This window comes from Ascidia mentula, chromosome 8 (assembly GCF_947561715.1).
Source record: "Ascidia mentula chromosome 8, kaAscMent1.1, whole genome shotgun sequence".
Lineage (NCBI taxonomy): Eukaryota > Metazoa > Chordata > Ascidiacea > Phlebobranchia > Ascidiidae > Ascidia > Ascidia mentula.
Window position 1 is genome coordinate 12948712 of NC_138573.1, and position 13776 is coordinate 12962487.

Here is a 13776-nt window from a genome sequence, read left to right on the forward strand (position 1 = left end):
CGTTTGGAAACAAAAATTGTTTCTTATTAAGTTGCGCCATATATGTTGTGAAGCAAAATTACAATATAATATAAAATAACCTTGTGTCAAACGCATTTTCTATTGTAATTTTGCAAACGTGAAGTTTATTCCACCTGTGTCACGCACAACAAGTGGCGTTGGAAAAATGTAGATTTCGGAACGTAGGCCTATATATAGGTCACGCCAACTCAGTGTTTGTGTTACCTACTACAAAAAAATTCTTACTTTTCCCAGAAACCAGAAATATAGTTTTTCCCCAAGGAAACCGCGTTACACTTTGAACGTCATATGGCCCTGTGCTTCAATACTGTGTATCGGTGCTCTGCGGTGTGATATAAAATGGACCCATGTTTAGGATGCGAGCGAGTAATTACTAAAACTAAATCACACACAAATACACGATTATACCGAGTAAAATTTTGATGAAACCATACTTCGTTGTTGTTCCTTGGGTTGTAAGTATTGTTAATTATATGAAAATACACACCACACAAAAATTTCAAGGATGTAGCATTCTTTTATTTTTTTTGCCTGCACGTATTCACCATTGAAAATGTCTCTGAACAATAAATAAAGATAATCCTATTTATGTACAAATACCACATGTAAACTAATTAGGGAAATTTTCTGCTGCCAGACCAACAAATTTTATCATTAGAATACTATAAATGCTGTTGCCATTCTTAAAGGGAGCCAACAAGTAAAACACAAACAATTGTACAGAAGGAACATTTTTGGATTCAAGTTTTCACTGAAGAAGGCAGCACCACGTTATAGATCAACCCCTTAACATGTATTTAAATGAATTTGAATCTATTAACTGTCAGAATAGCAGAATAAACAAACAAAAAAAGATTAATGATTTCACAAGTGTCAAATTATAAATATTTACTCTATTTCCTTTCCAAGCAAAGAAAGTTGTTTCAGAAACTGGGAAGCATTTATGAGCTCACTGCAACCATAGGAAATCCTTTTGCCAGTTTTGCTTTTGCAGTAGTCCATAAGGTTGTGATATTCAATGTAGTTTCCTCCACCAACAACAAAAACCACTGCATCTGAATATGGCAGTTTAGTCCTTCCTGCCCCAGAATCAATGCTTCGAGATATTTTTGGATCAAAATAGCGATAGTTTTCAATTTCTGAGCTATTCTTGAGCTCCATCAAGGAGTCCAGGATCTTTGTGATGGGGAGGTTGTGCTTCTTTATAACAAGATTTTTCACTCCTTCCATGACAAACTGGGATCCAGTACTCATTAAATGGGAAAACATTCCAACTGTTTTAATTCCACCTCCTCTATACTGTTGTTGTGAACTGGTGGAGGGCATGCTGTATTGTCTCCATCGTTTAATGTACTTCATAGGTGCCATATTGCAACCAGCCTCTTCCAGTGCTTGTATAAATTGGTCTAGATTTGTTTCACTAGTAGCTTGACATAGATAGTAGATCAGGAACATCCTCATTTTGTCCTCCGGAGTACCAGCAGTGGGATCATTGATCAAATCCAACAGCGCTTTGTCTTGTGCTGACTTGTTCATAATCTTTTCTTCCATTTCAAAGTATTCATCAAGTTTTCTCTCTTTGATGCTCCCAAGTACGGCAGTGGCAATGGTGGTATGCATATCAATTAACCTTTTCTTTTCAAGCAATTCTGGAAGGGAGCTCATCGCTGAAGTTAACTTTGCAGTGTTGTCTGAGATGTCCACAGGACCGGAGTCTGTGTCTGAAAGACCCATGGCAGATTTTAAACTCTGAACTTCTCCTTCATGGGCTTTGTATTCTTCTATCTCCTCCTGAACAGCTTGAGCAACCTCAGGAAATGGGTTTCCTTTGTATTGCTGCCAAAACTTGTCAGTTTGGCCAAGGCTATAAACTTGGTTCTTTTTCTTACTTTGGCTTGTGGTAGCAGCTCCGGATTCCTCAACTACTGTAACAGTGTTTAGGCTAAAGTCCAAAACATCATGAACAAGGGACTGGTAAGTCCAAGTGTGGTGTAGGGGTGTTGCAAGGTCTGCATTCCTGTCAACTAACAATAGCAAAGGCCTCTGGAATGTCGAAAATGGTTGGCCATGGTCACCAACTGAACCAGACACAGCACTGAAAAAGCTATTTCTTGCATCTTTAAGATTGTCCCGAAAACGTTTGTCTAACTTTTCAGCTACCATTTCAGCAGCATTCCCAGCTGGGCACCTGATAATAGGCATAGCTCCAGTACTAACAAACACACAGTACAAACTCTCAACCATCGAGTCAATGATGGTCATCATTTCATAGTCCTTGAGATCAGATTTGTTTAAGCTATGGTAGGATGCCATATTGTTGCCTTTTCCATTGATCACAAACAAATCTTTTTCAAGACTAACAAAGTTCACATACTGATCGAAGATCTTTATCATCTGTGTGTCAACACCTGCCTGCAATGCTGCACTTGCAACATCCTCCAACTTGGCACGCGATATCGCAGAAATAAAATTAAAGTAATAATTGTCATACAGTTTATTCTGCATGTCTTTACAGATCCGTGCAATGTTTTCATCATTTGGGACAACAAAGTACACCGCCGTAACATCAGGAATGGAGTCACGAGCACTTTCAAGGGGTAAATATAAGGTAACACCCAGGTCCCTAAGGTCAGCAACAGATAGTAACGGGGAAATGATATCTTGTCCACAATTATCATATATTAGGACCTTCCATTCTGGCTCAATTGCAGACTTTTTTGTTGCAACTTTTCCAAGGTTTAACATACATTTTATAGCAGCAATTTGTCTATCTCTTATTGAGGCAGTCATGTTCAGCGCTAGGGCTCCCAATCGGACCTACCTGGTACGAGATACTAAAGACAGATTTGTGACACAAACAATCGTATGATCTAAGTAGAAAACAATTTTTACGGTGGTGATTTTGAACTCCCACGCCCAAAAAATCTTTTTGGGACAGATTTATTCACAAAAACAAAGGTTCTTCAACCATATTCACAATGTGCAATCAACTCGAATGATTCAGTGATGTGGCAACTCGACCACTAGGGCATCGACATTTTTTCAGAAAGGATCAATATGCCATACAAAATATAGTTGCAACTGATGCAAACTGCAAACGATCTCGCAAAAACTTTCACAGAAAGTGTTGGTTAATTGGTATGGCTAGTTGTGGTCAGGGTTGTCTATGGTCACTTGACGACCAAATTTTTCTGTTACTGCCGCCATAGAATACTAAAACAAACCACGTTTTGGTACCAGACGTCCAAAATTCGGCCAAACCAAGTTACGTTTTCTGTATGAAATCACCATCTAGCCGAAAACGAAGTACAAAAGCGGAAATAGTAGCGTCAAGGCTTTTAGACGTAGTAGGCTATGTTTTCAAACAAACTATCCCTCTTCACCGAAAACATTTCTTTGGGCAAAAGCTTTGAATGTTCATCAAAGGCGAATGATCTTCTGTTTACAAATCGTTCCGAAAATCCCGCCACGCACAAACATTTGGCTTAAAATATAGTTTATATGCATCACAGCAAAAAAACTTCATAAAATCGGTTCTGCGATTTGCATTATTTTACAAATTTGCAGCAGTTTTTGCGATTAGCTATTTGCTAAATCCTGTGGTTACGAATGCGACTACAGCATTTCCTTTAAAACGCCCTACAAATGTAACAAATGTTAGCTTGTTAAATTAGCTTTGCTGGGAGAGTTTTCAGGTATTGTAATTGATTAATTTGCCGCAAAAAGAAACCTTGAACTTGTCATAACTTTGAATATTTGCAACATCATTGCACCACCGAAGGTAAATCCCCGCGGAATTTCCTTTACAGACACGTCAGTCCGTGTTGTTTCACGTGACCCGTGAATTATTCTGGAACAGTCGTTGGACGCTGTAGGTAACCTTGTTTTTTTGCATGTACAAGTGATATGCGATTATTTAAGGTTGCTGCTAGATATTGAAAAATTGCGACATGAACGGTAATATTCTTTTTTTGCACATTGCAAAAGCGTTAACAACCAAACATATAATAACAACGTTTTGCGATGGCGAAACAACATCTCACTAAACACTTTGCGAATATGCAACTCTATGTTTAAAATTTGCTTTCCTTTGTTGCGGTGACATATAGCCGTTTTTGATACATGTAAATAATTGTTGCACTTTAGTATGCCTGCACTGCACGACTATTTTAATGATTTTTAGTTGTTTTAGGTGCTTACTTTGGTATAATAAGCTAAGCACCACTGCATAAATGTCTAACAATTGGAATTTTGGGTAAAACTGCAACAAGCAATTTTTGCCAGACTTTATAAAACTGTGAAGTATAGTTCTACAATTGTTATCTCTCTAAAAACCCTATTTAAAAGCGTGGTTATGAATGTTTGTCTATGATATATCATTTACTTGCTTTTTAATGTACAAAAATGTTGTTTATTTATCAAAAGACATGAATTTGCTATGTATATCTTTATAATGTCTACATGTATTCCTGGCTTTTACTTGCAGGGCAATACTTCTGATCTTAGTTAGAGTAAATAGTTGCTATCCATATTAAAATGTCTGCTGGAAAAGCTTGCATTCAAACTCCTGCACCTGCATTTACTGCTACTGCAGTTGTCAATGGTGACTTTAAGGATGTCAGTTTGAGTGACTACAAGGGAAAATATGTGGTACTCTTCTTTTACCCTATGGATTTTACATTTGTTTGTCCGACGGAGATCATTGCCTTTAGTGACAGAGTTGATGAGTTTCGCAAACTTGGATGTGAAGTCCTGGCATGCTCCACTGATTCTCATTTTAGCCATCATGCTTGGACCAACATTCCAAGAAAGAAGGGTGGATTAGGTAACATGGGGATACCATTAATTGCTGACAAAAACATGCAGATCTCAAAAGATTATGGTGTTCTCAAGGAGGATGATGGGATTCCTTTCAGGGGCCTGTTTATAATTGACGACAAGGGAATTCTTAGGCAGATTACCATCAATGATTTGCCTGTTGGGCGGTCAGTTGATGAAACGCTGCGTTTGGTAAAGGCATATCAGTTCACTGATAAACATGGGGAGGTTTGTCCTGCTGGGTGGAAACCAGGCGATGACACCATCAAACCGGATCTTTCTGGAAGCCAGCAGTATTTCAGCAAGCATTAGACCTTGCTTCATACCTTGCTTGGACTGGATTGACAGGCAGTTTCATTTGTTGTTGCACAAAAAATTTGTAATCATTGAAAGTTCATGTTTACCTTCACCATTTCATTTTTCCTTCTCGAACTTTGGCATTATTTGTTTTGTAGAACTTCACCACAAAAGTGTGCTTGGTCAAATCAACCAAATTGTGTTCTTATGTTGTTTAGTTTACTATACACAGCTGTGTGTTTGTCGTGTGCTTTACTAGGATGTTTTTCGGGTATTACCTTCTTTGCTTTCATGCAGGGTTGAAATTATTAAGCTAAAACCATGTAACTGTACGAACAAACATTGACAAAGAAACATGTGGGTTAATCTTGCCAAGTTTTTCACCTACATAGGTTTACTGTGCAATGTGAACTCTTCATCGACAGAAGGTAGCCCGGAGTTTACAGATGATCTTCACCCACCTTCACATATAAAGTATGTGGGTGTTGCTATTTAAGGAATGCTGTTGCTTTAATTGCAATTTATTTCACCAGGCCATTGGTGATAGCAAGCACTGTTGATGGAAAAGTAGCTGCTCTTGACATACAAAATGGTGGAAAACTTATTTGGCAAATAGACTTGGGCAATGGACCCCTTGTATCATCTTCTATTTCTAAGTTGGTTTATCAAGAGGTAAATGTATTCAGCACCACTTTGTACCTTCAGAGGCTATGATTGTAGTTTATTTTTATATGTAGGATGGAAAATCTGTAAGACTTATACCATCATTAGCTGGAGGATTGTTTAGATTTGATGGTGAAGCAGTAGAGGTAAGTATTACCATGACTAAAGTTTGGTTTTTGTGCTAAAACCCTGTAATTGGAACTCTAGGTTTTTGTGTTTTCTCATATCACTGTACAAAATTTACACATATAATGAAGATTGTGTGTTTTTGTACAGGCAGTGCCTTTTGATGTTGACCAGTTGCTCAGTTCATCCTTCAGATTGGCAGAGGAAACTGTTTTAGTGGGGGGTAAAGAAACTACAACAAGTGGTATTGATGCTTATGATGGAAAGTGAGTTGTTGTTTCATTAGTAAGCAATTTCGTTCATTGCATCGAAATGTTCTTGTTGCATAGGATACTTTATTCTTGCAATACTGCTGGCTGTGATCAACGCAATCCAGCCCATGACAGCCATGGTATTCTTGTCATCAAACGACAACAGCAAACTGTTCGATCAATTGAAAATAGGAATGGCCATGAAAAGTGAGTTTTATTAGCATTTTGTTTACTTTTAAGTCAGTTTGTTTGCAATTTTTGTTTTGTTTGTGCTAAGTTGGAATTTTAGTGTGGGGGAAGTCAACTTAAACTTTTCCAAAGGAAAATCTGTTCCTTTGCTTGAAGGGTCAGGGGATGGAACCAATGGAAAAGATAGTACAAAGGTAAGTTATTCTGTCAATTTTCCAAGAAGAGAAATGTTTAGGGAATATTCAGATAACGAGTTTGTATAAATTAAGTTGAAGTTTGTGATTTAATTAAGATTATAGTTTGTAAATGCATTTTGTATTTTATGTTGCAGAATGAGGCAAAGTGTAATCCTGATGACACAGAGCCATTTTGTGCTGCAGACGCGCAACGCATTAAAGTCATTGTACCTGATGGCACTATTTGTTTGGTAACCTCCAAAAATAAGCACATTTTAAAGTGGAAATATCAGGTATGACTGTGTACATGTTGAAACAAACACCTGTTTTGTCAAAGATTTTATGTTTTTCTAATTATTTGTTACATAGTTTGGGACACCAATATCATCAGCATGGCTTTTGTACGGTGACAAACTCTACAAACTTAACTTATTCGACCCACAAAGAGTTCCTGCTCTGGAAAAGGAAAAACCAGATGGAAGGCTTGCTCCAAAGGACACAATATACATGGGTAAGGCAGTGATAATTGACTTCCTGTTACAAGCAACAGCCTGTTTTTGTGTAGTTATCCTATTTAACTAAGTTTAGTGTCATAATGAAGTACTGATGTAAAAACAAATTAAAACTGCATTCACATTTTGCAAGTTTTTACAAACTTACCATAACATTTGGAGCCAATTGATATGGTTTCTTTGTTTGGTAAATAATGCTGTGTGTGATGATTGTGTCATTGTGCTCTTTACAGGCACATACAAAGACCATGCTTACATTCAAGCATCACCAAGTGTTTTGAAAGCTATTTCAGATGCTGCTCACACAAATGTTCCTGGATCATCTGAAATTGCCCGGTTAGTATCAAAACACTCAAAAACTGTTCAAAATATTTATTTTAAAACATTTTATCAGATACAAATCACCCCGTTTTACATACCGTCCTTACATGGCTAAGGCTAACCACCTTACCCAGGCAACTTTGGGTCAAGGTGCAAAATCTGATGGAAGTTCAACTGATTTAATAATTAAAGGAAAACCACCAACCGATGGCAGTTGTGGAAAGGTTGTCACTGTTTATGATGAAGATAATGACAAGGGTAGATATAAAAATTTCAGTGCCGGTCTCTGTTAAACTTATTTTAGTTATTTGTTGTCAATGTAGTAGCTGTATAAAATATAATATACAGTGATATTGAAAAAACTAATAGGCATGCAAAGCTAATTTGTTCAAAGCATGGACAATGTCAAAACTAGCAACAGTATATAATCAATTTTATTTGTATTTATATAGGGTGCTGTACAAGTCTATGATTTATGATGTACTGTCACTGCCGAAACTTCTAAATACCAACAAAACAGTATATGTGTTGTAAAAATCTGATTGTAATTGGTTTCAGGTGGTGGATATTACTTGCAAGGGGATGTCTCATACCTATCCAGAATTCAAACGCCAAAGAAACACGGACGAACTACTATTGATATGCTCGACAATGACTCATACAAGTAACAGTACATTTCCATCATTGTTTCCATGCAACGTCACTGTTTTTTTTGCATCATTAGTTCTTACCACATTGATGTGGTGTACTCGTCACTAAGGCATTGGTGGAAGGAACTCTTTGTTCTGACAGTGACTGTCTCAATATTTGTGCAGTGTCTTATTGCTAAGATATTGCAAGTAAAGGTAAAATTTCAAAAAAAATAGTTCAAACTGTAAAATTAGTATGTGTTACGTTGCAGGCGCGTTCTCGCAATGAGACAAATAATTTAAGTGAGAAGTCAAAATCTGAGACTTACGACTTAACGCCAAATTATTCATTGGACAACGTGGTTGACGGTTACTATGAGTCCAGGTTTTTGCAGGACTTTAAGCCTTTAGAATGCCTTGGAAAGGTTTGTGATTTCCTGTGTACATTACGACATTATAACATTAGTGAAATGAAATCACAGGCTTTGTACAACAATATCAAACAACTACACACAATATTAACAAAAAACACTCTGTTTCAGGGTGGATTTGGAGTAGTGTTCAAGGCTCGAAACAAAATGGACGACTGCCAATATGCTGTGAAACGGATATTGCTGCCTAACAAGTAACTTAATCATCAGTAACTTTTAACAATTTCCTTCTGAAACTTGATACAATAGTGGGAAACCAATAGCTCTTTTTGTGGTGTAATTGTTTTGTGGAAAAGTTGTAGCACTTGTGGTGTAATTGGTGAATTTATATATACCAAGACAACATTTTGGAGACCAATTTTTTTCCTAATAAGTCTCAAGTTTGTATACACAAAGTGATCAAAACCATGTCACTTTGGTTGCAGCTCTAGTGCCAGGGAAAAGGTTTTACGTGAGGTGCGAGCTCTTGCAAAACTCGATCATCCATCAATCGTTCGATATTTCAACTCCTGGAGTGAACATCCTCCTCAAGGCTGGCAGAAACAGCAGGATGACACATTGCTGAAGGACCTGAGGTAAGTGCCTTCCCCGGGCATATGTTGTTTAAGCAAACCCTGCAGTGGGTGTGCATTACCCACTATACGCTAAACATAATGACATTGTTTAATACTTGTGCATTGATAGCCTCATTGGGTGTCAAAATAATTCCTCCATGCAAACCATATTTGTATTAAAATGTTATGGCAGTCGAGCAGCAACTATTTCTTCACCTTTGGTGTCTGCAAATCATCCGTCTTTAAGATTTTTAAATTTGAATGCTGTCATGTGGTGCTTGAATAGGTCGAAGCACCCATTAAACAACCACGGCCTGGTGAAGTGGCAACACAAGAGTAGATTACAGGGAATCTCGTGACTCTGACAGTCGGGTTACATGGGTATGTCAACCAAGTATTTGACCTTGTACGAGGGAATTTCTGAGGATGGGGTGTAGCAACAGGTTGCGGGCAAACACAACCAACATCTAACTTTTATAACGCTACGCATGTTGTTCAACCAAATTATTTCTGGCAGCTTTGTTCGGTCGAAATTATTGCACTAAATGAAGCAAGAATATAATAAACGCTGTCAGGCCCAGAGTTGTTCAGGTGTGTGCGACTACGCTCGTATAATTTAAACATTGTATGTCTACATTACATCCGCTAAACAGCGTAACGCTATTCGCACCGGCGCCTGCAAAATTTGCAACCCAACCATAACGGCCTGTCGACATTTTTTACAGTGCGTGGTCTCAAACGCCCTTCACAGCGGTCACTGGAGCGCATCGACCTTCTCTGAGCGCTGACAAGCACTCTGATTCCGACGCAAGCAGCCACTTGTCCCACCGTGCGTCACCTAGCAACGCGAGCACTTCAAGCGATGACCACGTGATCTTCGACCGGGGTGCTGATGTTGGCACAACGCAGGGTTTCAGACCTGACCACAATAAAAGTCAAAGTGATAATGATTGGCTTGAAGACACGAAGAGTTTTGTTGCCGCTGGCAAAAGCGATTTTAAAGGGGGGAAATTCTTTTTTTCGGACAGTAAATTGTCGGAAGCTTCCTTCACTGGTCAACCGGTCAACTACAACAACAGCTCAAAAAATGTTGACATTCCTTTTAAAAAGTACCAAAACAATTCGATGAGCGTTGTTTTTGATGACGGTTATAGCAGCAAAGAGGGAGCTGGTAGTTGTGTTTTTGGCCAGAAGGTGAGTAATTGAAAATACGTTTTATGTTGTTCGTGTTCGTGTATAAAAGGCATGTTGTTTTTAACAGCCCACATGCGACGGTTTGGAGGACCATCCTCCAAATTATGATGACCTAATGGCGTCAGGATTGCGGAAACGTTCTGTATCAGTTAAAGGTATTTATTCCATTGCCATTTCTATTGTTTTAATTTAATGGCATTTTGGGTACTTTTCCAAGTCATGCTTTACGTTAACTTGTATTAGAACCGTGGTGTACACAGTGTACTTGATCAAATAATCAAACTATCTTTTTGATAATTGCGATGATTTGCAACAATTTTCCATTTAATGCATGTATCTTTAAATAATGTGTTTGTAGCGTAAAGTGCCATATAACATAATTGTAATGAAACTAATTATGTGACTGGTTTGATGAAACGTTATCCTTTTCTATACCCAGCTGTCGAATCCAGTACTTCACAACTTAAATCAGTGGTGTGTACCAAAGGTACAGCCGAACACCAACCTAAAATCCCATCCGAAGCAGTTGAAAAGGACGAAAAACCTGTGAACTTGCCCGAACGCACGATGTACCTCTACATTCAAATGCAATTGTGCAAAAAAGAGAGTCTCCGCGAATGGCTAGCAGCCAATACGAATCGGGAACGCAGTCAGTGTATTCATATATTTGAGCAGGTTTGTGCCCCCACAAATTATATCCAATCTCTTTGCCGCCTCTATGTAGTTGCCTTACTTATTATTTCATTGTAAAATTCCCGTGGGCCAGGTGCTCAATACAAACGAGGCGTTTAATTGCTCGACCATTTTAAATGTAAAGTGAGGTTGCGCATTTATTACGAAAGACATTATCAGTCTGTCCAACAAACTGCGCTACACAGAATGCGTTTTGTATCCATTGAAAATGTGTTGATGATTTTTTAGGGCTGTCGGTAAAATAGGTGCGGTTATTGGCGCGCGGGTCTCGAAATACAGTGTTTATAACCATTTTTGGTTTAATAATATTTTTTATTTCTGTTTAAAATCCAGTGTTCTGAATTGTCATCCTAAAAGAAACATTGAGGTTTCTGGTGTATGAAACCTTTCCAATTTTGCCATTTTATTTGTTAAAAGTTGAAAATAATTTATTTTAACCACACTTCTGTTCAGGTGGTGAGTGCCGTGTGCTACGTACACGACCAGGATCTCATTCATCGCGACCTGAAACCTTCAAATGTATTTTTTTCTCTCGACGGCACCGTTAAAGTAGGAGACTTTGGTCTAGTTGCGCACGTCGGTCAGGGCGACACTGTGATAGAGGAAACCTCACTGATTACAGGAATGGCAGAAAATCATCACACTCAACAAGTGGGAACGAGGATGTATATGGCCCCCGAACAGGTAGGTTGTATATATATGCTACTATGTACACTGTGCGTGGGAAGCTATTTCGTTAGTCATTGCACAGTTAGCCAAACGCGTAGTAAGTTATACAATTTGTTTGTACCATAAAACTGGTTACCCCGACGTTTAATGTATTTGCTATATCAGCACCCGAAAATGTATTCTTGAACGAGTGCATTTTGTCTTAAATGACGTTAATACAAATAATATTTGCTCTTTGCGCTCATATAATAATATATGCGTCGGGGTGTAATATATGTACAAGATACTGCTGTACCAAGTGATATCTTTCTCAACAGATGTCGAGTCAGAACTACAACAAAAAAGTTGATATTTACGCCCTCGGCCTCATCCTTTTCGAGTTGTCGAACTTGTTCGGAACGCAAATGGAACGGATTGAACATTTAACCGACGCACGAAAGTTAAAATTCCCCAACAACTTCTTGTCGAAATTTCCCCAGGAGGTAAGACGGTGTTAGTCGCTATATTCAAACCAATGCTCTTCAACCTGTCGAACCATACGTGGGCTGATGCGGACACGAAAATATTTTGTGCGGAAGGCAATTTCGTGATAAACTGTCGTTTAAGTTCAGGAACTTCTCGTTTATGTCTCGCTTATCATTACTACCTGCAGCGTTGTTTTATGCAACCAAAAGGGCCATATTATGAACTGTTTTCTGTCTACTGAAACGTGCGATTTTCATAGGCCCTCGTTGTGATTTATAAACTACTTGAACAATATTCACTAAAATGAATGAATTTTGAATTGCATTCGCCTAGTGATATTTCCTTTCTAGTGTTATTTGTCTGTCTGTTAGTATTCATGATGCACATACTAGGGTTTATAAAAATCGAAATCCAAACTGTTTAATTCGATTGGCTGTTTGAGCGAATGAAACTTTCGTGCCAAAAGTGCGGACCGTCTCAGAAATTTTTTTTTAACTATAGCGTGCGAATTCCATCCCCCAATAAAGTATTATTCATTTAGTTTCCGTGAACTTAAACTTAGTCTGTAAAAGTTTTTTTGTGTTTCCGGGCCCGTGATTTTTGACATATTTTTACACTTTTATGAGATCGAAATGTTGGTTCACGAGAGTTATTTTATACCCATATGTTTTGTGCGACAGTCAAATCTTGCTTTGGAAATGCTGTCGAGCGATCCCAACCAACGACCGTCTGCCATAGAAATCAGCGAGCACGAGATCTTCGCCAGTTTTCTGGATGTTGAAATTGGAAGAGCTCATACCAAACGTACCCGAACTTCATCTTCTCGTAGTTCAGATTCCTTTTCATTCACTTGACCAAACTTGTTGTCACACAACAGCTTTTGCTTATTTGCACCGTTTAATTGCGCACCACACCCTTCTGCTATTTTTTGCTTCGAGTCTTATATTATTCTGTTTCTCGTTTGTCATTCCGTGTCTGCGATTTTTCGAGTCCAACGCCTTATCAATATTGCCACTGTTCGTGGCATGAATATGCAAGTTTGTGTTTGTACGACCAAATTCTAAACTTTGCAAAATATCTGAATTTGTTCTTAGGACCTTAATTACTGAAACAGAATGTAACAAAATCTGAAAGAATGTAAAACATTTTTTTGGCAGATTGTAGTCTATAAATATTTATAAGTTTATCTATATTTTGTACCGTCTTTATATTTTGTTAGCATTTTGAGTTTTATGTTACCTACATACTACTGACTGTTGTCAGTTCCAATGTAGGAGCTCATAACTCAAAATATCTAGACACAGACTTCTTGATCTGAACGTTTTGTACGACTTGCGTTTATTTAAACACGAAAAAAATGCCCACAGTACATCGTGATCAATCTACTCTTCCTAATGTTTCAGTGAATTTGTGAGAATTCCCTTGCAAATGCTGCAAGTTTTTTTTATGCAATAAAATGGTGTCTTCTATCTTTTCTACTAAAAAAACGAAATATACAGCAAGGCAGATGTAAATTAGCCAACAGTTTGGCAGCTTTTATCTACAAAAGACTATTACATGCGGAGATTTTCATCATTTCAAGGTGTTAATCCGACCATTGAACAACATTTTGTACATTTGAGTTTTTGTGCTTGTCTGTGTATTTTCTGAATCTCGAATGGAAATAGGGTCACGAGATGAACGGAACATAAATGAGCACGAACTAAAAAAATATTTCGAATTCTGAATATAATTGTGATTTACACAAAGGTAAACATCACCTTTTAC

The 13776-nt window shown here is 38.0% G+C and overlaps 3 protein-coding genes across 3 annotated transcripts; 2 read left to right on the plus strand and 1 right to left on the minus strand.

Annotated features, from left to right (window-relative positions):
• Positions 1 to 534: 534 nt before the first annotated feature.
• Positions 535 to 2992, minus strand: LOC145910520 (sec1 family domain-containing protein 1-like). The gene has a single exon (XM_082997669.1). The coding sequence runs from the start codon at positions 2809 to 2811 to the stop codon at positions 910 to 912; it is 1902 nt and encodes a 633-aa protein (XP_082853795.1). The 5' UTR covers positions 2812 to 2992; the 3' UTR covers positions 535 to 909.
• Positions 2993 to 4511: 1519 nt separating this feature from the next.
• LOC145910151 (peroxiredoxin-like) lies at positions 4512 to 5433 on the plus strand. The gene has a single exon (XM_082997174.1). It carries the CDS (start codon positions 4558 to 4560, stop codon positions 5149 to 5151), a length of 594 nt encoding a protein of 197 aa, XP_082853300.1. The 5' UTR covers positions 4512 to 4557; the 3' UTR covers positions 5152 to 5433.
• On the plus strand, positions 5433 to 13478 carry LOC145910150 (eukaryotic translation initiation factor 2-alpha kinase 3-like). Its single transcript, XM_082997173.1, has 21 exons — positions 5433 to 5610; positions 5670 to 5808; positions 5874 to 5945; positions 6076 to 6191; positions 6255 to 6383; positions 6454 to 6559; positions 6697 to 6834; positions 6911 to 7052; positions 7287 to 7389; positions 7448 to 7632; positions 7933 to 8038; positions 8099 to 8219; positions 8276 to 8428; positions 8546 to 8628; positions 8860 to 9009; positions 9714 to 10182; positions 10250 to 10337; positions 10622 to 10857; positions 11329 to 11559; positions 11862 to 12026; positions 12690 to 13478. The coding sequence occupies exons 1-21, from the start codon at positions 5492 to 5494 to the stop codon at positions 12861 to 12863; spliced, it is 3225 nt and encodes a 1074-aa protein (XP_082853299.1). The 5' UTR covers positions 5433 to 5491; the 3' UTR covers positions 12864 to 13478.
• The last annotated feature ends 298 nt before the right edge of the window (positions 13479 to 13776 follow it).